The 21,768-nt window shown below is 39.1% G+C and overlaps 1 protein-coding gene across 15 annotated transcripts in view; it reads left to right on the top strand.

Annotated features, from left to right (window-relative positions):
- Positions 1–21,768, top strand: part of DLG1 (discs large MAGUK scaffold protein 1) — a 134,293-nt gene that overhangs the window by 8,000 nt on the left and 104,525 nt on the right. For 14 of the 15 annotated variants that reach the window (XM_031596266.2, XM_090147359.1, XM_090147362.1 and 11 more), the window contains exon 3: positions 5,171–5,337. In XM_031596266.2, the coding sequence (XP_031452126.1) occupies positions 5,171–5,337 (167 nt within the window). Of the gene's footprint in view, positions 1–5,170; positions 5,338–14,535; positions 14,679–21,768 lie in introns of those variants that run through there. The other variant, XM_090147356.1, reaches the window with a different exon arrangement.

Genomic DNA, 21,768 nt, shown 5'->3' with positions numbered 1-21,768 from the left:
GAGTTAAATATGTAGCTGGAACACACAAATGCTTGAGAACAGATTTCAAGGCTCTCATTCTTTTATGCTGGTTTGGTGAGACCTAGATTGAGGAGCCTGAACTCCAGAGACTTGATTTCAGTGTATTGTGAGCTTGTGAGAATGCTGAGTGTTAATGCTAGGCTGTAGGGTATTGCTGGCCATTTTCTCAATCTTAGTGGCTTTGTTTTTGTAGTTGATATCAGTCTCTCTCTGAGTGGGCAAACAGAAAGTGAAGTAGGAAACCAGACATGAGAGAAAATTATCAGTTATTACTTGAAAGGGAGGTTCAATAACTTCCAATTCATGCATGGTTTTCTGTTATTCAAAATGGTTATGAGTGACCTTGAAAGTTGATGAGTACTGAGACAACAATCTTTAGATGGCCATTTGCTTATTGAGATTAATAAAGATAAGTTGCAGAAAGGCAAGTAAGACTGGGAAGCTAAATAGCCTCTAAAAATCATTGCAAATAAATCTGAAGTGATGCACAGCAGAGCAAACAAACCAAACTTACTGCTAGAAGCTCTGAGTTAACCATCACCCACCTGGAACTGACATGGCAACATAAAGAGCTCCATGAAAATGTCAGCTCAGGGTTCTCTAGCAGTTGAAGTAAAACCAAATCCTAGGAACATTTAGGAAAGCAGTTGAAGATAGTCTGATACTGATTATTATGCCCACTGTAAAAATCCAGGTTGTGCCCAAATCTCTCATACAATACAGTGCTTTGGTCTCTTCCTTTTTTGTGGCCTTCAGAAGGATGGAATAGAAATAGAACAAGTTGGAGAAGTAACAACTTGGTGACAAGAGGTAGGAGGTGGCTCCTGCAGAGAGAACGGCAGAGAATGCAAGTTAGGACAGTGAAGCCTAAAAAAGATGATAGAGGGATGAATATAAGGTCTGTAAAACTGAGGGGCATGTAGGAAGGTAATTAAGGATGTATGGTAACTGGCGTTAGGCAAGAGCTAAGTGGATTCAGATGGGTTGGATGCTGAGTATGCTGTTTGCTCCAGGGGTTGCTTTCAGTACAGAATCACCGAGGTTGGAAAAGACCTTCAGGATCATCCAGGCCAACCATCCACCTATCACCAGTAGTTCTCACTGAACCACAGTCTCAGCACAAAATCCAAATGTTCCTTGATCACCTTCAGGGTTGAAGACTCCACCACCTCTCTGGGCAGCCCATTCCAGTGCCTGACCATTCTTTCAGAGAAGTAGTATTTCCTAACGTCCAGCCTGAATCTCCCCTGGCACAGCTTGAAGCCATTCCCTCTAGTTCTATCATTAGTTACACGAGAGAAGAGGCTGACCCTCAGCTCACTGCAACCTCCCTTCAGGTAGTTATAGAGAGCAATAAGGTCTCCCCTGAGCCTCCTCTTCTCCAGACTGAACAATCCCAGCTCCTTCAGCCGCTCCTCGTAAGACCTGTACTCCAGACCCCTCACCAGCTTTGTTTGAAAAACAGAAAACAAATACGTGCTTGTTAAATAAACTGTTGTTTGTGCACAGTGGTGTTAAGTATATTAAAATTGAATCTTCAAGTGAGTATATAATTAATATTGCAAATACAGATGTCATTAACTTGTGAGTACTGTGATAAGCTTACAGCTCTGTGTAGTGTATGGCATAAGGGCAACAGTTGGCTGTTTTACCTGCATGGTGTCCAGTGTAGTCTGTTGTAGTGTTGTGTGTCAGTGTTTGAGTCCACAAAATGTTAAGCTTGTGTGGAATTTCCTGGTGTTTAGTTAAGGAAAACCACCTATAACCCACAAATGGCCAAAATGCTTAGAGGGTGAAAACGCAAAGCCTGAGAACAGTGAGTTACTGTGATCATTAAATGACTTTCTAATTTAAAAAAAAGAAAAAGGGCACCAAAAATAGCTCAAAACATTTTTGCAAGTAGTAAATGCCTGTGATGTTTTGGTTCTCTCCTTGGTACCATGACATTAAAGGTTTGCTATTAGGATTTTTAAATAAAACCTGAAGAACAACAATAAATAAAGGATTCTGGTGAGTTGTTTCATTCTTGTCAGAAAGCCAGAAACATTGCACTGGTTCTTGTGCTCCTGCCTGTAATGCATTCAGTGAAGCCTAGAAACAAAACTGACTTTAAACTGTACAATCACTATTAAAATGGTGAATTTTAGCACTTATTTTGTGTTGTGACATTTCTCTGAAAGCAGAGACTGGCCTCTTCTCAGGGAGAATCTGCAGCTCCTGAGTACAGAGAATGTCTGTGGTTTGCAAATATCTTCTCTGCAGAACTTCTCTGAACTCACAGTTATGAAATCAGTGCGCAGCCAGTGCAGGGGGTTGGTGAGCTTTTGGGTGTCTTAGTCCTTTAAAAAGAAAATTTTGAAGGCTGTTACTGGGTTATTTTTGCGTCTGCTGTCTGTGGTTTTTTGTGTGTGTGTTGTAATGCTGAGATACTGTAATATTGTCAGATTGTTTCTAATCCTTGCTATAGTGGGTGCTGGATGTTGTAGAACTTTGTCTGCAGGGCTGTTCCTTCTTTTGTATATGCGTGCTACTCTATGTAAGAGTTGAAGGAGGTATGAGGCATGCTATTAATTTTCTTGCATTTTGGCTGTTAGATCACTTCAGAGTAATTTCTACCTGCTTTCAAAAGAAAAGGGCAAACAGTTAATCCTTTTTTGAGAGCTTTATGAAAGCATACTTATCCCAAAAGCTTATGTTACAGCCCAGGTTTTCATCAAGGGCCCAGAAAGAGAACTGTGAAGGTGAGCTGTCTGTTGCAGGAACCTGGCAGTTGAAGTCTCAGAAATGTGTGCTGACATCAGGCATACCACAGTTAAATTTTACCATAATCCAGTGTTATATATGGCTTAATTTCGGGATGTTTAGGCAGTATACCGATCTAATTCTGATTTGGTATGTCACTGCAGCATCCAGCTTTACTGTTTATCACTCGTTGGCTCTTTGGCTCTTCTGAAACCGTGCAGCTACTTGTGTCAGTCAGCCTCACGAATGTTTTCCTTCTCGTTACAACTTGTGCTCACTTCTACTGGTCTGCAATCTCTGACTTGAATTCTCATTTTTTCTGTAATTTAGTTTTTGTCTTGATTGATTTATAATCACTCTTGGAAGTAATATGGAAGGGGATGAGACATGGTAAGACATGAAAAAAGCATTTAGCTGGAAGGGGGAAAATAATCATAAATGTAAGTTCAAAAAAAATAAGTATTTTGCTAGCTACTGTCTACAGGAACAAGGAAAACAGCAAGTTCCTTACTTGGAGCAAGTTCAGGATAAACTTGTCAGAGACTAATCCTGATATTAGGTGGTGTCTGTGTGTCTGACATATCTTGGTAGTAAATGTATGGTGTCCTTCAGAGGTGGAGAAATGGTGTATGGGAAATAAGGTGCTTTTTGAAGCAAGTCATTCTGCAGTACACAAATGGCTACCTCAGCTGGCAGTGAGACTTAGAAGTACCAGAACTGAGAGTAGATGCCCTAGATTTCTGCTGTAAAACACTTGCACAAATAACCCCTTCCCATAAATAATGCAGTAGTCTTCATGTCCTGGTTGATGTGGATTGCTGCTACAGAATCAGCTCAAAACATTGCCTATTTTAATGTACAAAGCAGCATATCAGGGGGGAAAAAATCTTTACTCAGTACACTTGATCGATGCATTAATGTTAATGCAGCTATGGGAGCTAATGTGAAGGACAGAGATACAAATTGCCTTTAAATCTGAGCTTGGTTTGCTCCTGTATATCTAGGTCACTTAATGTCTTCTACAGCCCTTGCTTTCTTCCAATCAGCAGTGCAAAGAGCAAGTGTAACTTTAAAAATTAATGTAAGCAGTTGGTAGGAATTTCTCTTGCTAAGAGAAGAGCTACAAATGGAATTTGAGGATTAGAGTTTTCTGAACATGAAAAGAGCAGGAGCGCAATGTCTGTAGGAACAACCTGCGTGTGGAACACCAACAGAACAGTAAGAAGTCTCTCATTTATGTGGTGTTTTTCTTGTGGTGCTGCTCCATCTGTAAAGGAATTTGGTTATTGTGCCTCTGTTAGTGTCTCTGGGCAGCTGCTGGAAAGCAACAAGATTCTGCAGATGAGAACCCTCCTTAGTCTTTGCTGGGTCCTATTTCCTGCTTGGACAAACCTTGTCAGAAGTGCTCGTCTTCTGTGAAGCTGTTGTAATGAAAAACATAAGTTGTAATTTCTGTGTAGTGGCTTTTCTGTTTCCAAAAAAGAGAGTAAAAGCTTTATAAGTTCTTTGTTCCCCTGTCCTTCCCTTAGCACAAACCCTTTAGATTTAAATTGATATGTATGTATTTAATCTGAATGATTACTGTTGTGGTAGCAAGTTTTGGATACTTAAATTTCCATGGAAAGACCCTTGATCCTTCCTTTTTTTTTTTTGCTTTTCATTTTTAATTAGTGCTTCATGCAGTGGATAGGATGTCAATAGAAAATAAAAACAAAAGCTAATGCTGCCAGATTCTTTTTCCCCTGAAGTTTCCAGCTGAATCTTCACAAATAACAAGATTTACTTATTAGTTCATAAATATGACTTAGAATTCATACTAATTCATACCATTCAATTTTCATCCTATTTCTGTTACTTGAGTTATCAGCTGTTTATTTATTTTTGTTCTGTATAACTTGATTAGTTTCATTTTTCCTAACTCCTTTTAACTTTCTTGGCGCTGATTTCATCGATATACTTATATTTCTTTGGTCATTTAATTTAAGTACATACCACAGGAAGAGACCTTCTAATATTGCCCTTGAATAGGGCTTTCAGGTGACCAAAGGCTGCATTCCCTCAGGTTAGGCATAGCATCAGCTGAAGCACAGATACGCATCCCTTCTGCTGTTCCATTGAAGTTATTCCATACGCTTCTGCTGTTTCTGCTGCAGCCTGTGCTTCTGGTAGCACTGCTGCCAGTGACCAACGCCTGAAGTGAGTGGGGACACACACTTTCTGAGATACAAGGCGCAGGGAGTTGTGCATCCTGGGGGAACGTTCAAGTGATCTTAATGATAGGGCTTCATCTGTGATATGTATATCCACTAGCAGGTATCTGATTTGTTTTGCAGGATGAGAATGCTGTTAAACTCAGAATATCATCATAACTATGGAACCTAACTTCACAATTTTTTTGCATCTCTAGATATTCAAGAATTTTATGAAGTGACCTTACTTGACAATCCAAAATGCATTGATCACTCTCAGCCATCTGAACCAATACAGCCTGTGAATACCTGGGACTTCTCCAGCCTTCCGAGCACAACAGTGACATCAGAAACACTGCCAAGCAGCCTTAGCCCAAGTGTAGAGGTATGTTGTCTCTGCTTTTTTTTTTAAACCATTGAAATGTTAGGTAACAGATGTGTTCATTTTACTTAATGTGTTTATAATTTTTTTATTAAATGTGCCATGAAGCAACTGTTAAGTGATGAGAAAATGGAGCAGGGAAGTAAATGCATGATAGCGTGTATTTTCAATAAGCCAGGATCTCCATCCCTCAGTTTAAGTAGTGATGTTACTTGCATTTTTTTGTGTAAGTCTCGTTTTTATGTCCTCAAAGAGGTGAACTCTGTTTCAAGTGTGCCTTAAATACAGACAGTATTGCAAAAAGTGTGTGAGCTTCTCAGTGATTGAAGGTAGCAAGCTAAAATGACTTGTTTTTATTAAATAGTAATAGAGCTCAGGAAGAGCACTGAACAGATTTGCTGAAGGAGTAGTGCTGTGTCTTGTAGGGCAGCCCAGGGATGCGTGCCACCCAGAGAGATGGAGTCCTCAGGATGCCTTACTGAGTGGACCTGAGCAATTCTAATAACTTCTTATAAAGGAAGTCGGCTTAGTTACAGAACATGAAGGAGTATGTTGTCCTAGTGAGTTTATGCAGTAAAAACATCAAAAACCCACCCCAAAAGTTTTTGTGCTTATTGAGGCTCTTCTAAAATTTGTGCTATTGAAGCTATTATGGAATCTGTCGAATTCAGTAGAGGAAAACTGGATTGTTGCATCTTGTCAGAGTTTAGAAGATGTCTAGCTGGGAAAAGACCAACTTTTTAGCGTAGCCAGGGATAAATGTTATATATTGCTAAGAATCATTATTACAATCTCTTTGCATCAAGAAACTGCACAACATCGGTGTACTGTATTTTTGTCAGGATTGCAGGTAATCAAGTATCTCAAAGATTAGATGTTGGACTTTCAATGTAGCAATGAATTATTTTCCTTTGGTTTTTGTGAATATTGACTTGTAGGCTGGGAAATGTGAAATCACTTGTCAATGAGGTGTTAGTTGCATGAGGTTGTATAGAGTGAGCCACTGCTGTAGTTGCCTTAATGAAAATCATATTTAAGGGCTGTGAGCTATGGAGAAAATCCAGTGATGTTGGATATTTGAGAAATAGTATGGAAAAGACTGCTTTGCCTGTAGGCCTAACTCAAGAAGTCCTAAACATAGTTATTAGTGAAGTATCTCAACTGAGCTATTTGCTAGGTGAAGCAACTCCTGTGCAGTACAGTGGTAGTGGTGTATAGTTACAAGAACTAACCTGATACAATGTGAATCACTTTGTTATTCTTTTAAGTGTCCCAGATTTGGGCATTTGTGACAAAGCCACCTGTCTTCCTCCAGACTTCTTGTCTCAGGTGTCCTCTGGAAGGCAAACAAACGTTTGACCTTCAGTATATGAACTGGATCTTGCATTTACTTCCACTATTTAAAAGCATGGTTGTACATGTTGGTGTGGATGTTAATTTATGCAAAACCAAACTAAGCTTCTCTCAGTCTTTGTCACACACAGTGAAGCTGACCTGCCTTTATTAGAATACTGCTAATTAGGAGTGCTATTTTTCCATGTTGTAGTTGGATAGATGGAGAGTTTTGAAGTGTGGAATTTCAGTATTAATTTCATTTGCATTTTTTAGTGTATCTGTCTTATATTTTTTAAAAAAATAGACTATATGTAACAATTGTTATAATAAACATGTGGTCATACTTATTTTCAGTCTTAATTTTCTTCTTTGCTGACTGTTTTTTCTTAATACCTTTCCCTTCATATTTTGAAATTAAAAGCAAACAAAAATCCAAACCCTACCTCCAACCAGGCAAACATAAAGAAACAGAGGGAATTCTTACATATTGACACCTGCTATGTGTAGTAATAAAAGTTAACGTTTTTAATCTGTAAAACTTGATGCATTTTGCTTTCAATAATATGCTTTTTTCCTAGGGACTTTTTGTTTTTATTATAAATGTGGTTTTAATCAATGTAAGGGTGTAGTGAGCCTCTAATACTGCTACAGCATGTGTGACACCTAATGATTTGTTTTGTTCACTGAAACTTATTAGAGATCAGAGGGAACCTGAGTTTAGCATGCCCATTTGATTTGTGGGCAACTTCTAAACAGAAATGGTCACTTTTTAGACTTGCAAGGCTGCTGCCCAAATGAATGGTAGCTCATTAACCGGGCATAACCAGACCAATGTACCAGGTGCACTTTGATGTTATTTTAGGTGGTAGGACAAGAGTGGATGAGAATGGGGCATTTTTTCTTGCTTGCAGGTTGTTGTCCTTGACTGTCATGCCTTAAACCACACTTCTTTTGCCTTAGTGATATGTTTCTGCTGTAGTTACTCTGGAGCAACTGGGTTTTCTTCCAGCTGACGCTTGCTCTATGTGAAAGTTGCTTGAGAGTGGGAATAGAATGCTTCCCTGAAGTGAATGAGGATTGTATTACAAGAACTTTCTATGCAGCTGACTTTGGAAGTGACTTTTTAGCAATGTGTGCTTGTATATACATGGAGTAGTGGTATGCAAGTTTAGCTTGCCTAAGGGCTTTTAATGGAACATAACCGAGTTCTTTGGCTTTACTACTTCTGGATCAAAGCAGTAGATTTTGTAATTCCCATAGATACTGTATTAGAGGAAGTTAGAGCTACAGACTGCAGTTTTCCTGCTCGCAGCAATCTGTTTTCCTTTCTGTGCTTTCTGACAGCTTTGTTTGTTTTAGCTTTCAGTACAAAAAGATGATGGGACAAAAAAAAAAAAAATTCAAGGCAGTGATAAGCGGGCCAGGAGCGTTAATCCCTACAGTGCTAAGGATCAGTAAAAGGTGTATCTCGTTTCAATTGAAAAAGGTTAATGGGTGCGTAGCTCTATCACGTGCAATAAATACTGAGCTTGGGGTGCGTTGGTAATGCAGGTTAAGGATTGTAAAGCTGGCTTCCCGTGCTGGTCCGTGGGAGAAGGGTCTGTGCTGCTGAGCGCTCGTAGAGCCGCGTGCCGTGATCTGTAGTGCCATCTGGAGGTGGGACGCTTCGTGTCTGGGCAGTACGTGGTGAAACTTGAATCTCTGGTGAAGTCTGCCTTGACCTAATTGAGGAGTTCATTGCTAAGGAAACACTTTTTTTTTTCTTTTTCCTTTAACTCAGTGAGGTACTGGTTGGTTTAATTCAAGCTGAATAGCAAATGCTTGTTAATTTCTCTGATGTAAAAGTAGCCCCAACTTCATCTTAGAAGCTGTGGGGAGGGGGAGCGGAGAAAGGGTAATTTTTTTTCCTTTTCTTTTTGTCTATCTGAAAATAAACATTTTGGCTTAGATGGTGGAACTTAATCCAGAACATTTACTTTTACAGCTAGGCTAGCAGATCTCAGTGTTTAGAGAATAATGGTGGCTGATCTGTGGTTTTCCCTGTTCAAACGTATGGGCATGTGCAGATAGAATCAGGCATGTAGGGAGTATCTGGCTTACTGTCTTCTAAGTCCTTCTTGCCAAGTTCTTTTCTCTTGCAATAGAAAGAAAGCAGAAGAGGAATAATGAAGGAAAGGAGCTGAAATTACAGATCAGTCAGCTAAGTGTCCAACCAAGGCAAGGTAGAAATGAAACTTTAATCGTCTTGCAATCGTGGAATCATCCAGACTCACTAATGGAAAATGTCAGATTGCTAAGGGTTAATGAAAACATAGAGACTATAAAAGCTCTCTGGGCAATCTGTTCCAATGCTAGACTATCCTGACAGGGAAAAAGCTTTTACTTCATGAAATCTCTTTCAGTTGATTTCTCTTCCCTAATTTTCTCATGCAGATGCACTTGCCTCTGTTGTCTTGTAGGTACTGGAAGACTTCTTCCAGGTCATACTGAAACTTTTTCTCAAAGCTAAATCAGGAGCAGTGCCCTCATCCTCTCTCTATGGAGTAATTTTTCCAGCCCCTCACTGTATTGATGGCCCACTGCACAACATGCTTCAGGTTATCTACATCTTTCTCATGCTGGGGGGCCACACGCTGAATGCAGTATTCCAGGTGTATTAATAAAAGTGCCAAGCAAAGTGGAATAGTTTCCCTTGGTGTTACTGTACTTCTGGTAACACCATTTAGATGCTGTTAGCTGACTTTGCTATTAAAGCATACTGCAGGCTCAGGCTGAGCGTGCTCAAAATGCATACAGAAACAGATAATGTGAATATTTTGATAAGAGATGGAATTAAACTAACTTAATTTTCTTGTACAGCATGAGAATTAGTTGTGCCTACAAAGCAAGCAGCGATGTCTTAACTTTTCAAAGATATTTTTGATAGCTCTATGCAACACCTTAAGATGAGATAACATTGTATGGAGAAGGAACTCGAGGTATATTTTCCATGGGAATGAAGAAAACCACTCATTTAAAATCACTCACTTAATGGATAGTCTGTAGCAGTTTGGATTCATACTGGAAATGTGTGTCAAATGGTTAATCAGAATCTTAGAGGAAATCCCTGGAAACATTACCTGCCTACCTAGTGTATGCTGTTAAAGATGCTGTGCTTCTGTTTCTCTGTTGCAGTAGGCTTTGTTGACTGCAGTATCCTCATCAGGCCTTTACAAACACAGTCAGTTGTACCTGTCCCAAAAACAGGTGCTTCCTGGAGAAATCTAGGCCTGTCATGGTGATAATCTTCAAATGTGTCCTTAATATTTGTGCAGACTCATTGCTGGCTACCTTGATGGTGTGCTGTGTCCGATGGTTCTGCAACCTGTTGTCATACTGTTGCTTTATGCTTGTGTTGCATATGCTTGTGTTTTGCCTGCTATGTTTTTCAACTACTTTTATTGCAGAAATAGCATGCTTGTTTTATTTGGGCATCTGATAGTGTAGAGTCTGAGGTTTTGTAGTGAGTGTATAGTGTACAGTCTGAGGAGCCTCATTACTTTCCCCATGCCAACTTGGTGGGAGGGAAATGACATTTGGCTTGCTATTATTTTCCTTCAATTCTTAAAATTTAGACAGTTTGTACAAATAAGAGAGTGGAAGTCAGTTCAGGATGCAGAAAATTTCTACTATTTCTAAAAATTTACCTTTAATTTTTTTTTTTTTTTTAACTTGTAATAATAGCATTGTGCATCCAGGTTCTAAGGTTAGCTGAGTTAGGTTACAGCATCTTAAAATGTTAATGCTTTCTTTGCTAAAGGAGCTGAGATAATGCTTGCAGTGATGCTACTGCTTGATCTTTACCAGGTCTTTGAAATCTCTTCAGATCTGCTGAAGTTGAGGAACTGATGTACAATCAAAAAGCTCAGCTGAGCCTGCTTCTCTGGTTATACCTGTGACAGCTGTGTGTTACACAGGTTTTCTCAGAGTTGGAGAGCAAATTAGCACTTAAATAACCGTATGTGCTTTTATAACTTGTTAGTGGATGAAACTATTTGCAAAATGGGTGTTTTTCCAAAGCATTATTTTAATTTTTGTGATTTATTCATTGTATGGTTCATATATGCATGGATTTTCCTTTAATTATCTGGTGGTGTATCTGGTAGATAGAGAATTTTGTGCTGGAAAAAGAATAGATCTGTGAAGAAAAAAAAAAAAAAAAAAGGGGACTGCCAAGTACAGCCTGAAAGAATTGGTAGGTAATTCAACATGAGAAAATTCCATCTCTTTCCTTTGTATTACTCAGATGAGTATCATGCTTTGTTTTTTTCAGTGTTAATGGCACAGGTAGCAGTGAATGGAACTGGGTAGAACAGATGCTGGTGATTACTACTGGTGTGACATAGAGCTGACAGAACAAATGTTTATTTTTCAGTAGATATGCATATGTGAACAGATTGTGATGCTGTTTACAATTTCAGTGAAATAATAGTGATTTTACTGTCTAAGAAATGCTTACTGGCTCCGTACAAGTGTCTTGTTCTTTGCACTAAAAATAGAGCTTTCCATGCGTTTCATGATGTTGAGTCAGGTTTTTGGTGTACTTCAGGATCTTTCTGTTGCTCCTCATATCACAATTTAAAGTAAAGAAGTTTCCAGGTTAATGTATTATGTTGATTAACTTTCAGTTCTGGTTTTTTTACATACTTATTTTTCTTAAACAACTCTGTCTTTCTGAGCTCCAAGGTGTAACACGTGCTTGGTCGTTCAGGGAGTTTTGAAATTTGTCTCCAAGAAGTTATGTTCTTGTTTCTTCTGAAAATGCTAAGCCTCAGGAATGCTTGACTCATTTTTGAATTTGTTTGTTTTATGAGCAGGATTTCCAATGAAGAGCATGCAGATACTATGTTTTTGGGCTGGAAACTGCTGGGTTATGTACTCTCTTTGAGAGCTTATCTATCTGTGTATTGGATTTATGAAAATGTGCACTGGTATTTGCTACAAAATGTCTTGCTTTGCCACTACAATATGTGTGATTGGTATCTTTCCGTTCTGTGTGGACTTGCCCCATGATGACATCCATTTACTGATAAATAATTTTTCATCCATTTGAAACCTCAACCAAGCAATGCCTCTTCATGCTCTCTGAATCGCTCTCTTTAGCACAGTTCGTATGAATAGTGGATCTGAATAGTTGGGTGCCTTTTGTGACAAGGTTTATTGGCCACTGGTCTTGGTAAAAAAGATGACAGTGAGTGGAAGATAGTGATCCTTGGTTCTAAAGGATTCCCAGAGAAGACAAGAATTTAAAGAAAAAGGAGGAAAGCACCTTCGAATAAATCAGCTGTAGCCACGATTAGGTTGTATAAGCTTAATCTTAGAACAGGATGGCTGAGAGAAATTTGTGTGATGAGAGAGGTCATTGATTTGTGCCCTTGATACACTGAGCATGGCTGATGGACAGGCAGAGCTTGTGTGCACCATTGGGTGCACTCCTGAATTGGAGTCTGTGCAAGATGCACACGTGGGCTGCGTGCCTTAGGCCAGGTATTAAGAGACATTTCTAAATGTGTGCCAAGCCACCTAAAAAGGCATTTGCATAGTTTCTCTTGGTTTTGTATCTTTGTGCTTTATGAAGTTCTCTGCTCAAAGCACCTGAGCAGTCAGTCTTCTAGAAGACTGGGGGGATTCAAGGATATTTTGTACAAGGAGTATCCTGAATGCATTGAGCTACGTGCCTGTTTTTTCTTCTGACAAAGGTGGTTTCCAGCTGCTTGGCTGCTGCTTTGCTTCTCAGAAGTTTTATACTTCTTCTGTCTGGGTTGAGCTTACATCAATCTGAAAGATGCATGTTTATCTCTGCAGTGGGAAACCTTCACCTGGTGTTCATACTAGAACTGCTTCCAAGGCAGCAGAGACAGTGTGAATCTCTGCCTTGATTTCAACATGCAAGGTAGAAATCCTGGTCTTGATGGCTGAATGATGTAAGATAAAACTTGACATCCCATTTAAGCTGAGCAGAGTATTTTTTTTTTTTTTGCTTGCATGTTAGCAAGCTTTTCTTGCTTGATGATTTTATGTTAGTGATTTAGAAATGGGGAAATTATTTTCTATTGTTCTTTTCTCCCATGTTCTATAAAAGCACCATTTGTTGTAAAAAAAGAAGTTTAATCTTAGGAAAAATAGTTTCCTTATTTCTTAACTTCTTTCTCTTTTGGCTTTTTTTCTTCCCCCAGTGTATATAATAGGGCAGAGCCAGGGAGTCCAGTGGAGTAAAACTGCGGAATTTTTCTACTTGTGTATCTGCTGAGGAGAAAACAGCATTGCTGTTGTTTGACTTCATAGCTCTCATGAGCTGAGGCCTGCCAGCCTCTATTTGATACTATTCAACATGTGGTGCTTCTGTTGTAACGCCTGTGCTTCCTCAGCCCTGCCACTTCCATGAGAGCTAGGCTTTGGTTGAGGCACTCAATTAAAACAAAACTAATTCTGTTTTTGGCTACAAGACGTGTGTGTATGCCTCACTCAAAGTCAAGGTCTCATCATGACACACGCTTGTGGCCGTGATGTCACTGTGTGAGCAGTGGCTGCATTAACCTGAGCCATGTGTGAGCTGGGGGTGACTGCAGCAGCAGGTGGCTGCTGCCTGGTACAGTGCTCTGGCTAGTAAGTGTGGGGACAAGCACAGCACTGAGCCTGGTAGGTGCTGGCACAGCCTCTTGTGGGCATCCAGAGGGCTCAGAGTGAATTAAGCTTTATTGTTCCAGATGATGTGATGTGAAGAATGGCTCTTTGAAGGATGAAAAAGGAGAGAGAACAGTCTTGTACTAATGCAATGCATACCAGGGGCTGCTTGGACTTGATTCTGGAACCTGTTTTTAAAGTGAAATGGTATTGTGAGAATGCTCTGGGTGGATACCTGGAATGTTTTAGACTTGTTTGGTGACACAAAATACCACTGGTTGTACATCGTAGGCTAAACACAAAATAATATACATGAGAATTTAAGTTTAAAATTATCTGTTGATATTTTTTTTTCAAAATACTTTCTTGTATATGCAGCAAAGAGGAGGGAGAGACCTAATGGGAGAGAATAACTGGACCTGAAGGTTAACTGGTTGCTTCCAATGCTTTGTGTGCTAGATTAATATAGCAAGGTTCTAATTTGTGCATGAAACTGCCAGGTTAGTGTTTCACAGTACAGATTGATTTTGTGTGTGTGTGTCCAAATGTTTCACTTTTCCCAGCTGTGTTAATCAGGCTGAGAAGGCTATGCTTGTGCATGCAAACTTTGCCTTGTCATTCCATTACAGCATTACAAAAGGAAATGAAATTCTAGGTTAATTCAAGGCTCAAAATAGCGTTTCTCTTGCAATATGCATTACTCTTTCCTTGCCACTTTCTGCTCTCCCTGTTCTACGTGGAATATTCCATTCATTACTGCTTAAGAAATCAGTTGTTTTGCAGCTAACAAATGCTGAAATGATGTTATAGGAAAAATGCTTGCTTGCAACCTTAACTATTTTTGAGCAAAAGCTTAATTTTAGGAATTGTAACAAGCTAAGAGAAGCTGAACTGAGATTTTTTGCTGTAAAATAATTTCGTAGTGCATTTCATCAAATGAATCCCTATGACTCTTATGTGTTAGGTAATCCTGAAAGAGGAGTATGTGAAACAGACTATGAGGAGGCACTTAACTGGTATGGAATGAGATTTGACATCTTTTGTAAGATATTTCCAAGGATAAATTCCGGTTTTTCAGACGTAGGTAGTCAAAATAGGTTAAGAATCTTTCATGAAACTTCCAGCATTTGTATTTTAGCTTGCTCTCTCTTTTTCTTCACATTATTGCTACCTCTGAATGAATCCAAAGGGGAACCTGGCTCACATTCTACTGTTTTGATTATTCAGTAAGAGTGCTTCTCATTTGAGATGATCTTTTGCTGGGACTGAAAATAAGCCTCTTAAATGTTTGGAAAAATACCTGCTATGCTGAAACAATGGATTGTTTATGCATTGTGACGACCAAGGTAAGATCATAAAGCTTTTGATTAATACTTGTGATCTTAAGTTCTTGAACCTCTCTTTCATTTTTGTCTCCCTGTAATGTGAACATCTTGATGGTATTCTAGTGTTGTTTTTTTAACTTTAAATGCACCAACTGTGAATATACATTCTGTAGTTGTTGCTAAGAACAGTCACAGAACATAATTCTTGTCAGAGCTGATTATGCAGGTTGAAAAACTCATATCAAGTAGAATGATGAATTTGTTTTTGTCATTTTGCAGTAAGATTCTTTCCTATAGAACTCACTCTTTAAATGTGCTAATGTAATAGTTTGCTTTTTGTTCTGTAGTGTGGAATTCTAAGTGATGTTTTACATAACCATTATCAGGACATGTTTAAAAGGAAAGATGCTGAATTTAGGAAGTCCTGATAGGGATGGATATATTTCCATATGTTCTCTAATTTGGACATCTTGCTGCTTTGAGATGGAGGTACCCAAGTAGCTTAGTGCCATTACTTCTGTGCTAGAAAGAAGTTTTGTTTGTTATTTTTTTTTATGTGGTCCATGTAACTGATAAAGGTAAAATCTGATGCATAAATAGTGTATTAATGTGTGCTTGTGGAATGTGGATAGGGTGAGAATTCTTATTTTGTTGTCGTCTTGAAGGTTTTTATTTTTCTTGTTATTGGTAAACTGTTGTCCTATGTTGCTCCCTTTTCCCTGGATATTTGAGTAATTGCAGGTTTAAACTTTTAACAATCTAGTCTGGCGTCTGGTGTTATTTTTAGGTAATTTGAGACAATGCAGCTTGTTCAGAAGCACTTTCTCGTGGAATAGAATGAAACTAAGCATCTTAAAGAATAATGCATGGATTTGAGGATAGCTCTTATAAGATCCAAGGTAAAGGTGCTTATGAGTCTGTTTGATGGAGAGAAGCACAGGCTGATTGGAATGGGTGAGGTTACCTCATCTGTCACCAGCAAAGAAATCTTTCTGGTGTCCAAGCTGTTGGTTTTTTGGAAGTGAAACCTACCCTTTAAAATCACAAGTTTGGTTGATTGCAATAGTTCTCAGTGTTGCTGCTTTACACCTTTAGGTACAGTGAGATTGGGATCAGATAATGATCCCAGTGAGCAGAAAAATGATTCATACAAAAAGTTAAGACATTTGAAAATTGATTCTGGCACGGCAGAATTGTGTTTCAGCCAGCATTGCCCTATGAGAGCTAACACACAAGTCCGGTTGTTCACAGCAGTGCTGCACAGAAGAGGAAGAGATCATCCTCTCTCCGACAGAAGTCTTTAGATTGACTTAGGCTGATTGTGCATCTCCAGCTGGAGTTACCTACCACCTGTTAATCCTTCCTGGCTGTTTAACATGAGGTTCTGGCCTCAGTTAAATGTTACTGTGCTGCCTGGCATCTTCATCTGAAGCTGTTTATTTCAAATGAAGCTTATAAAAGTACTGTGTACTTCTCTGTGAACATCAGTGCACCTGATGACTCGAAAGCTGTAATCTAATAAAAAATACATTCCGTAATGTTGTGCGCAAAACTACTTCTCTGATGTAAATTAATGCAGGTGACATTTGAAATCAGCATTAAAGAAATGCATGATACGATTAGAAGTTCTGTTAAATACTTCCCTTTCCTACTACCAATGAAAAAATTTTGAAACGATTCATTGTTGCTTTTTATTTCAGGGTAGCAAAATAGAGAATTTGGTCAGGGAGAAATTTTTTAATGAATTTGAGAGATCTTTCCTAATTTGATCTTTGATCACTATACTGTATTTAATTAAGAATGAAGCTCTGTTCGTGATGGGAAAATAAGTCCTTAAACTACTGCTTTTCTTCACACTCAACCAGTGCAAAGAACACTGATTAATTCAGGGCTTTTTTTCTCTCCTTATGTGGGCACATTTGGTTTGATGTAGGTAGGCAAATTTGCATCACTGCAACCATGGATACTATTAAGAGCAGGCACGTGGGCTGCACTTACAGTAATGATTTTATTTAAGTAACAGTTTTAAATGAGTACATGACACTTAATGATTTTTCATATCTGTATATTTTGTTTTTTTCCAGAAGAGCAGTTCTTGAGAGTCTTTGTTAACTTGCTTGCTCAGTTGTATATATTCAGTAAAATCATTAAATATAAGCATCTGATTTTAAATTTCTTCAAATAATATTCCTCATAAAACAGAAGTGCAAAAGAATGATTGTTGCATATAGTTTTTGTTTCAAAGCCCCAAGAAGTGTGCTGCTTGGACAGCCCCACAGTACTGTCTATACAGTCCAGCACCTTGTTTCTGACAGTAGCCAAAATGTGGTATCTTCAGAAGGGGGTGAGCATGTATGATCTGTTTGCTTAGTACCAAAGAGAAAGATGAAGGTTTCTATTTTTTGCTTTTTATTCTGTTTCCCTCCCCATGTTGTTAAATCAGGAGTCACTGAAAAGGTTGGTCACCTGGGCCAGCAGCGATGTGGCTGTGCAGGGCAAGAGTCTCTGTGGAGCCCAAGCATGGAGCACACCTCCTGTTCCTCCTCACCTGCTGCCTACAGGTACAGGATCTTTCCTGTGGAAGTGACTTCACCCAACCATCAAACTCAAAATGGGTCACTTAGGGCTTTGCTGGTTAGGGCTTATAAATGTCTAGCAACTGACATTTGACAACTTTTCTGGCAGTGTGGTCTGAGGATTAATTCTCTTTCATTAATGCAGGCCTTTTTTTTTTTTTTCTTTTACTGCCTTTGGTAGCTCCCTTGTTTGCCCTCACCCTGTCTGTTTGAACATTGTCTGTCTTCCTGCAGTGCACTACAAAGAGCCAATTTTGGTTTTCTTCCTAAACTCCTCTTAGGTGTAAGAAGGCTGCTGCTAGCTCTGCTTGAAGCTTTTTTTCTCCAGGTTCTCTGAACCTTTCCTCATTGTGCTCCAGCTCTTTCACTTTCATGGTGGCTTTCCACAGGACTTGTCACCAGTATTTCAGCTATGCTATAACAAACCCTATGAGAAGAGATAAGGAGAAGTTGCATTGTGAGCTTTAAATTTTTGGAGGTACTGTGAGTAGACCACAGTAGATGGAAGGAAATACGAAGCAATGGAGGCAAGGCTGTAAAAATGAAAAGCTTTCATGTATAAATGTGATGCAGAAATCACTGTCTGGGCCCAAAGGAGAATGCATTCTTAAAATGAAGGAACAAATCCTAAAACTTCTTGAATTTAAAATTGTAGAGATAGAAACTCAGTTACGTGAGAAATAAATACACCAAAAGCTTAAATACTGTGAGTGTTAAATAGTCCACAACAGCACTTCAAAGTTGGCATCTGTAATTTTATTTTGCAACCATTTCTTTTCTTCACTAAAGAACAAATAGATTTCCAAATGTGTTGGGTTGCCTATAGAACATGGTTGTCTGCTGAGCCAATTGAGTAGTGCAAATAAGATACCACTTGGCTTTGATATGCCATCTGGTTATAATGTTGAAGAAATGGGTGCAGAATCAGTCATCATAAAAACTTTGGGAAGTGAAAGAAAAAAAACCTGTGCATCACAGTAATGTTGGCAGTGTTGGCAGATGGTATGAAACTGCTACTGTATGTAATCTTGCAATATAAAGCAATGCCAAAGAAACAGCTGCCTGCTAGGATGGCTGGTAGGTGTCAGAACGAAGGATGGCTGCCTGCAGACTGAGGGATTGGCTCATTGGCATTCGGAATAGGAGATGAGGTGTGCTGTTAAGAGTGAGGAATGTGTACTGTAGGTGGACTTAAAGGGTATCTGACAAAAAAGATGAGGAATACGAGGAGAGAATACTGAACTTATAGTCGTGCTGGGAGAAATGATATCCCCACTGCAGGTATTTGTTGTGTTTGTAGAGACGACTTGAACTTTTATTGCTCAGATTGGACTTTGGCCGGGGTTCGTATTTCTGACTCTTAATAGCAAACAAAGAAGTCCAGGGTAACATGAACCAGTGAGAGATTGGTTAAATCCAAAAGTTGGAGCTAAAGATCTTAAATAAAATACTGTATTTCAGATTCCATGGACAGAACTGAAAGGTGACTTGTGTGAGTTCTGTGGATGAATAGGTTTGAAGATGATGAGATGACTGAAGACACCAGGAGTGAGGAAGAAATTGAAGATGACACAGAGTGACAGCAATGGAAATGATAGAGCGACCTGAAGCATAAAATCTGAAAAGCACTTTGAAAAAAGCATAAGAAAATAGGCTAAAGCAAATATTAGGAAAATGTCTTACTGTATATCAATTACAAAGATGCAGTAAGCTTTGTCCACTTAACTTCTCTTTAAAGGCTTTTTCTTAAATCATCATCTTTCTGTTGATGTGATATTCTACCAGCCACCAATGCCTTGGCCAGAATACCTGTGTGGAAGGCAATTGCTCTGTATTTAGTAAACTTGGGTGACTCTCTTCTATATGGACTTGTCCCTACAGTGCACATAAAATACAGAACAAAGGTATCAGTCTGTGCTTTGTGCTTCATGTGCAGGTTATCCTTAGAGACAGTCTGTTTACATGTGTTTCCTTATTCTTTGTAAATGATTGAAGTATTTAGAATCTTTAACTTGGTCATTTCATTGATAAAGTTAATAGAGTTGCATAGTTCTTCAGACAGGCACGCACCAGCAAAGTTTGTACTTCTAGTTTGACTGAAGACGTGGGGTAGTTGGGCCAACTCTTGGTGTGTCTATATGAAGCTGATGAATGTTGCCAGAAGATTTTGAGTCTTTGTCCTCAAGTTGGTACTTACTTATCTGTAGTGGAAATTAATTACATCTGGTTCCTGCATGAGTTCTAGATGTGTTTGATTAGCAACAAATGGCTATAAAATATCAGTGTACTGAGATGGTGGTGTGGAATATATTTGGATTGGAGAAGATGCTGAATGTAGCAATAAAAAGGGGAAAAATCTGTCCTATATAAAAGATTCCTTCAAAACATTTTCTGAACTCCCTTTTGGAACTCTGTGAGTTTATGTCAGAGGAGCTGGTGATTTCAACTGAAGTGATTGGTTTTTTTCAGGTAGGATTAATGGAAGTAATGAAATGAAGTGTTTATTCCTAATCTGTTTTGCTTTGCTGTCTGTCCTTATTGTGGGAGAAGAGTTCAGTCAGTAGCTTCAGGTGTGACAGTGGCCTGATGTATCAGATTGCTGCAAGTGAGAATGCTTCCAGCTTCTCGCTCATGTGCTGGAAGCCCAGTGGAATGCATCATGCTTTTCTGGTGGGTAGTGACTTAAAGCAGCTCATGGAGAAGTCTGCTAAGCACTTGGATCTATGAAAAGGTATCTGCTGGAATAGAGAATTGTAGTGTACGGAGCAGTTAAATTGGCTCAGCTGCAGCTGAAAAGACAGGTAAAATGATAGGGTTTAACAGATCAACATTTCTGGAAGGAGAAGGGAGGAGAACAGTTATTCTCTCTACAGGAGAACTGAAATGTTTGGTCTTTTTGGCTGCTGCTCATGAATCTGGACCCTCAGAGTGAGCAGCTCTGGCATAGTTTCCTGTTGTAATGAAAACTGGGAGAAAAGAGTGGGTGAATAAATGTAGGGTTGCTCATAGTTGGGCATATGGTCTCCAGCACGATTCCTTCAGCAGGCAGGGTATTTAGGTTTCTTCAAAAAATAAATCCACAAAAAAAAAAAAAAGGACAGCCCAACCCCTTGCTCAAAAAAAACCTCTCAAAAACAATATCCAAGTAGGGTTTCTCTTTATTCAAGTGCCATTTTTGGAGGCTGAACTCACTGGTGATTTGTCTCATATGCCACTGTTGGTTCTGTTTCACAGATGGGCACAGCACTTGATTTGCAAATGTAGTGAGTTTCACCAGGACTTTTTAATGAGAGGTTTGCTTTTCTTTTCACTTCTTTGTTTATTTGATTCTTAATCATAGCTTGATACACTATCAGAGAATATTACTCAATATTAACGTGGTGGTAATTTTGTTGACTGGTCCCTGCTGCATCCTGGGCTTGGAGGAGGGAAGGATATGCTTTAATGAAATTCTGATATTTAGTGAAAATGTAACTGAGGGCTACTGTCTTAAAGGTCAATGTAGGCAGAAGTCATCAGCATTCTCTGAACCCGTGTACATGCCCAATGGATAATGAACAGTCCATATGACATTTTAGTGACAAACCCATACTGCCTGGAAGAGAGGCTGCCTTACATCCTTTGTACGTTCTCTAACAGTGGATTTGTTTGTGCCTACATACCTTGTAATGAATGCTGAGGACATTTTTTGTCCTTCTTCATTTGGGCAAGGCTGAATGTGCCAGCCATGTGGTTTAGGCTTCTCTCGAGCGTGCGTTGCAATGGGATGCTCTGCAGTGAATTTTTACTTACCAGCGTGGTATATCTTTCATACTGGAAAAACAGACAGTGTGGTGGCTGCTTTTTGCTGCCTGTTTGTGGTGCCTTTATTGCCTTAGTGCAGTTGACACTCCCAAGGAATGCTTTGCTTGCATGTTGTGAGGTCTGTGCAGGGGGGTGCAAACAGGGTAGCTCAGGAGCTTTCCTCTTGGACACACTTGGTTTCTTCTTTATGTAGTAACTCTGAAGTCCCCATAATGTTATAATATTGGACTTAGGCAATTCTTATTCTGTAACAGACAACTTTTTACTTTTCTTTCTCAGTTATCTCTTGGGAAATACACAGTAACTCCCAATAGCGAAGGGTAGATGTGTAGTATATTCCTGTACCTCTCTACAGATGTCTTACCAGAAAGAAATTTTTTATTCTTCAGTTTTTTTATTAAAAAACAGAAGACCAGCCAAGGTGTTTATACACCCCCTCCCCCCCTTTTTTTTCCACTGCTTTCTGTAGTTAGCATTGATAACAATTTAAGCTGTACGTAGGACTGTCTTATTACATAAAGCCTTTTTTTTAACCTGCTGCTTTCATCTTCCTTCAGTGCAGGTAGACAGCCTGTGAGTGCTTCAGCCACTGCACTGTTTTTTGTTGAAGTGGGACTCGGTACTTTAGAACAGTTCCAGATGAGGAGGGGTAGCAAATTCAGTGACTCATTAATAGTAAGTGCAGCTTAAGTCTTCTGCAGAAAATAATCATGATCCTGGAAATAATGATG

The sequence above is a fragment of the Phasianus colchicus genome, chromosome 10 (genome assembly GCF_987193195.1).
Source record: "Phasianus colchicus chromosome 10, bPhaCol1.hap1.1, whole genome shotgun sequence".
NCBI classification, from domain to species: domain Eukaryota; kingdom Metazoa; phylum Chordata; class Aves; order Galliformes; family Phasianidae; genus Phasianus; species Phasianus colchicus.
The sequence above is the reverse complement of the archived record's forward strand: the minus strand, read 5'-3'. Positions and strand labels throughout refer to the sequence as shown.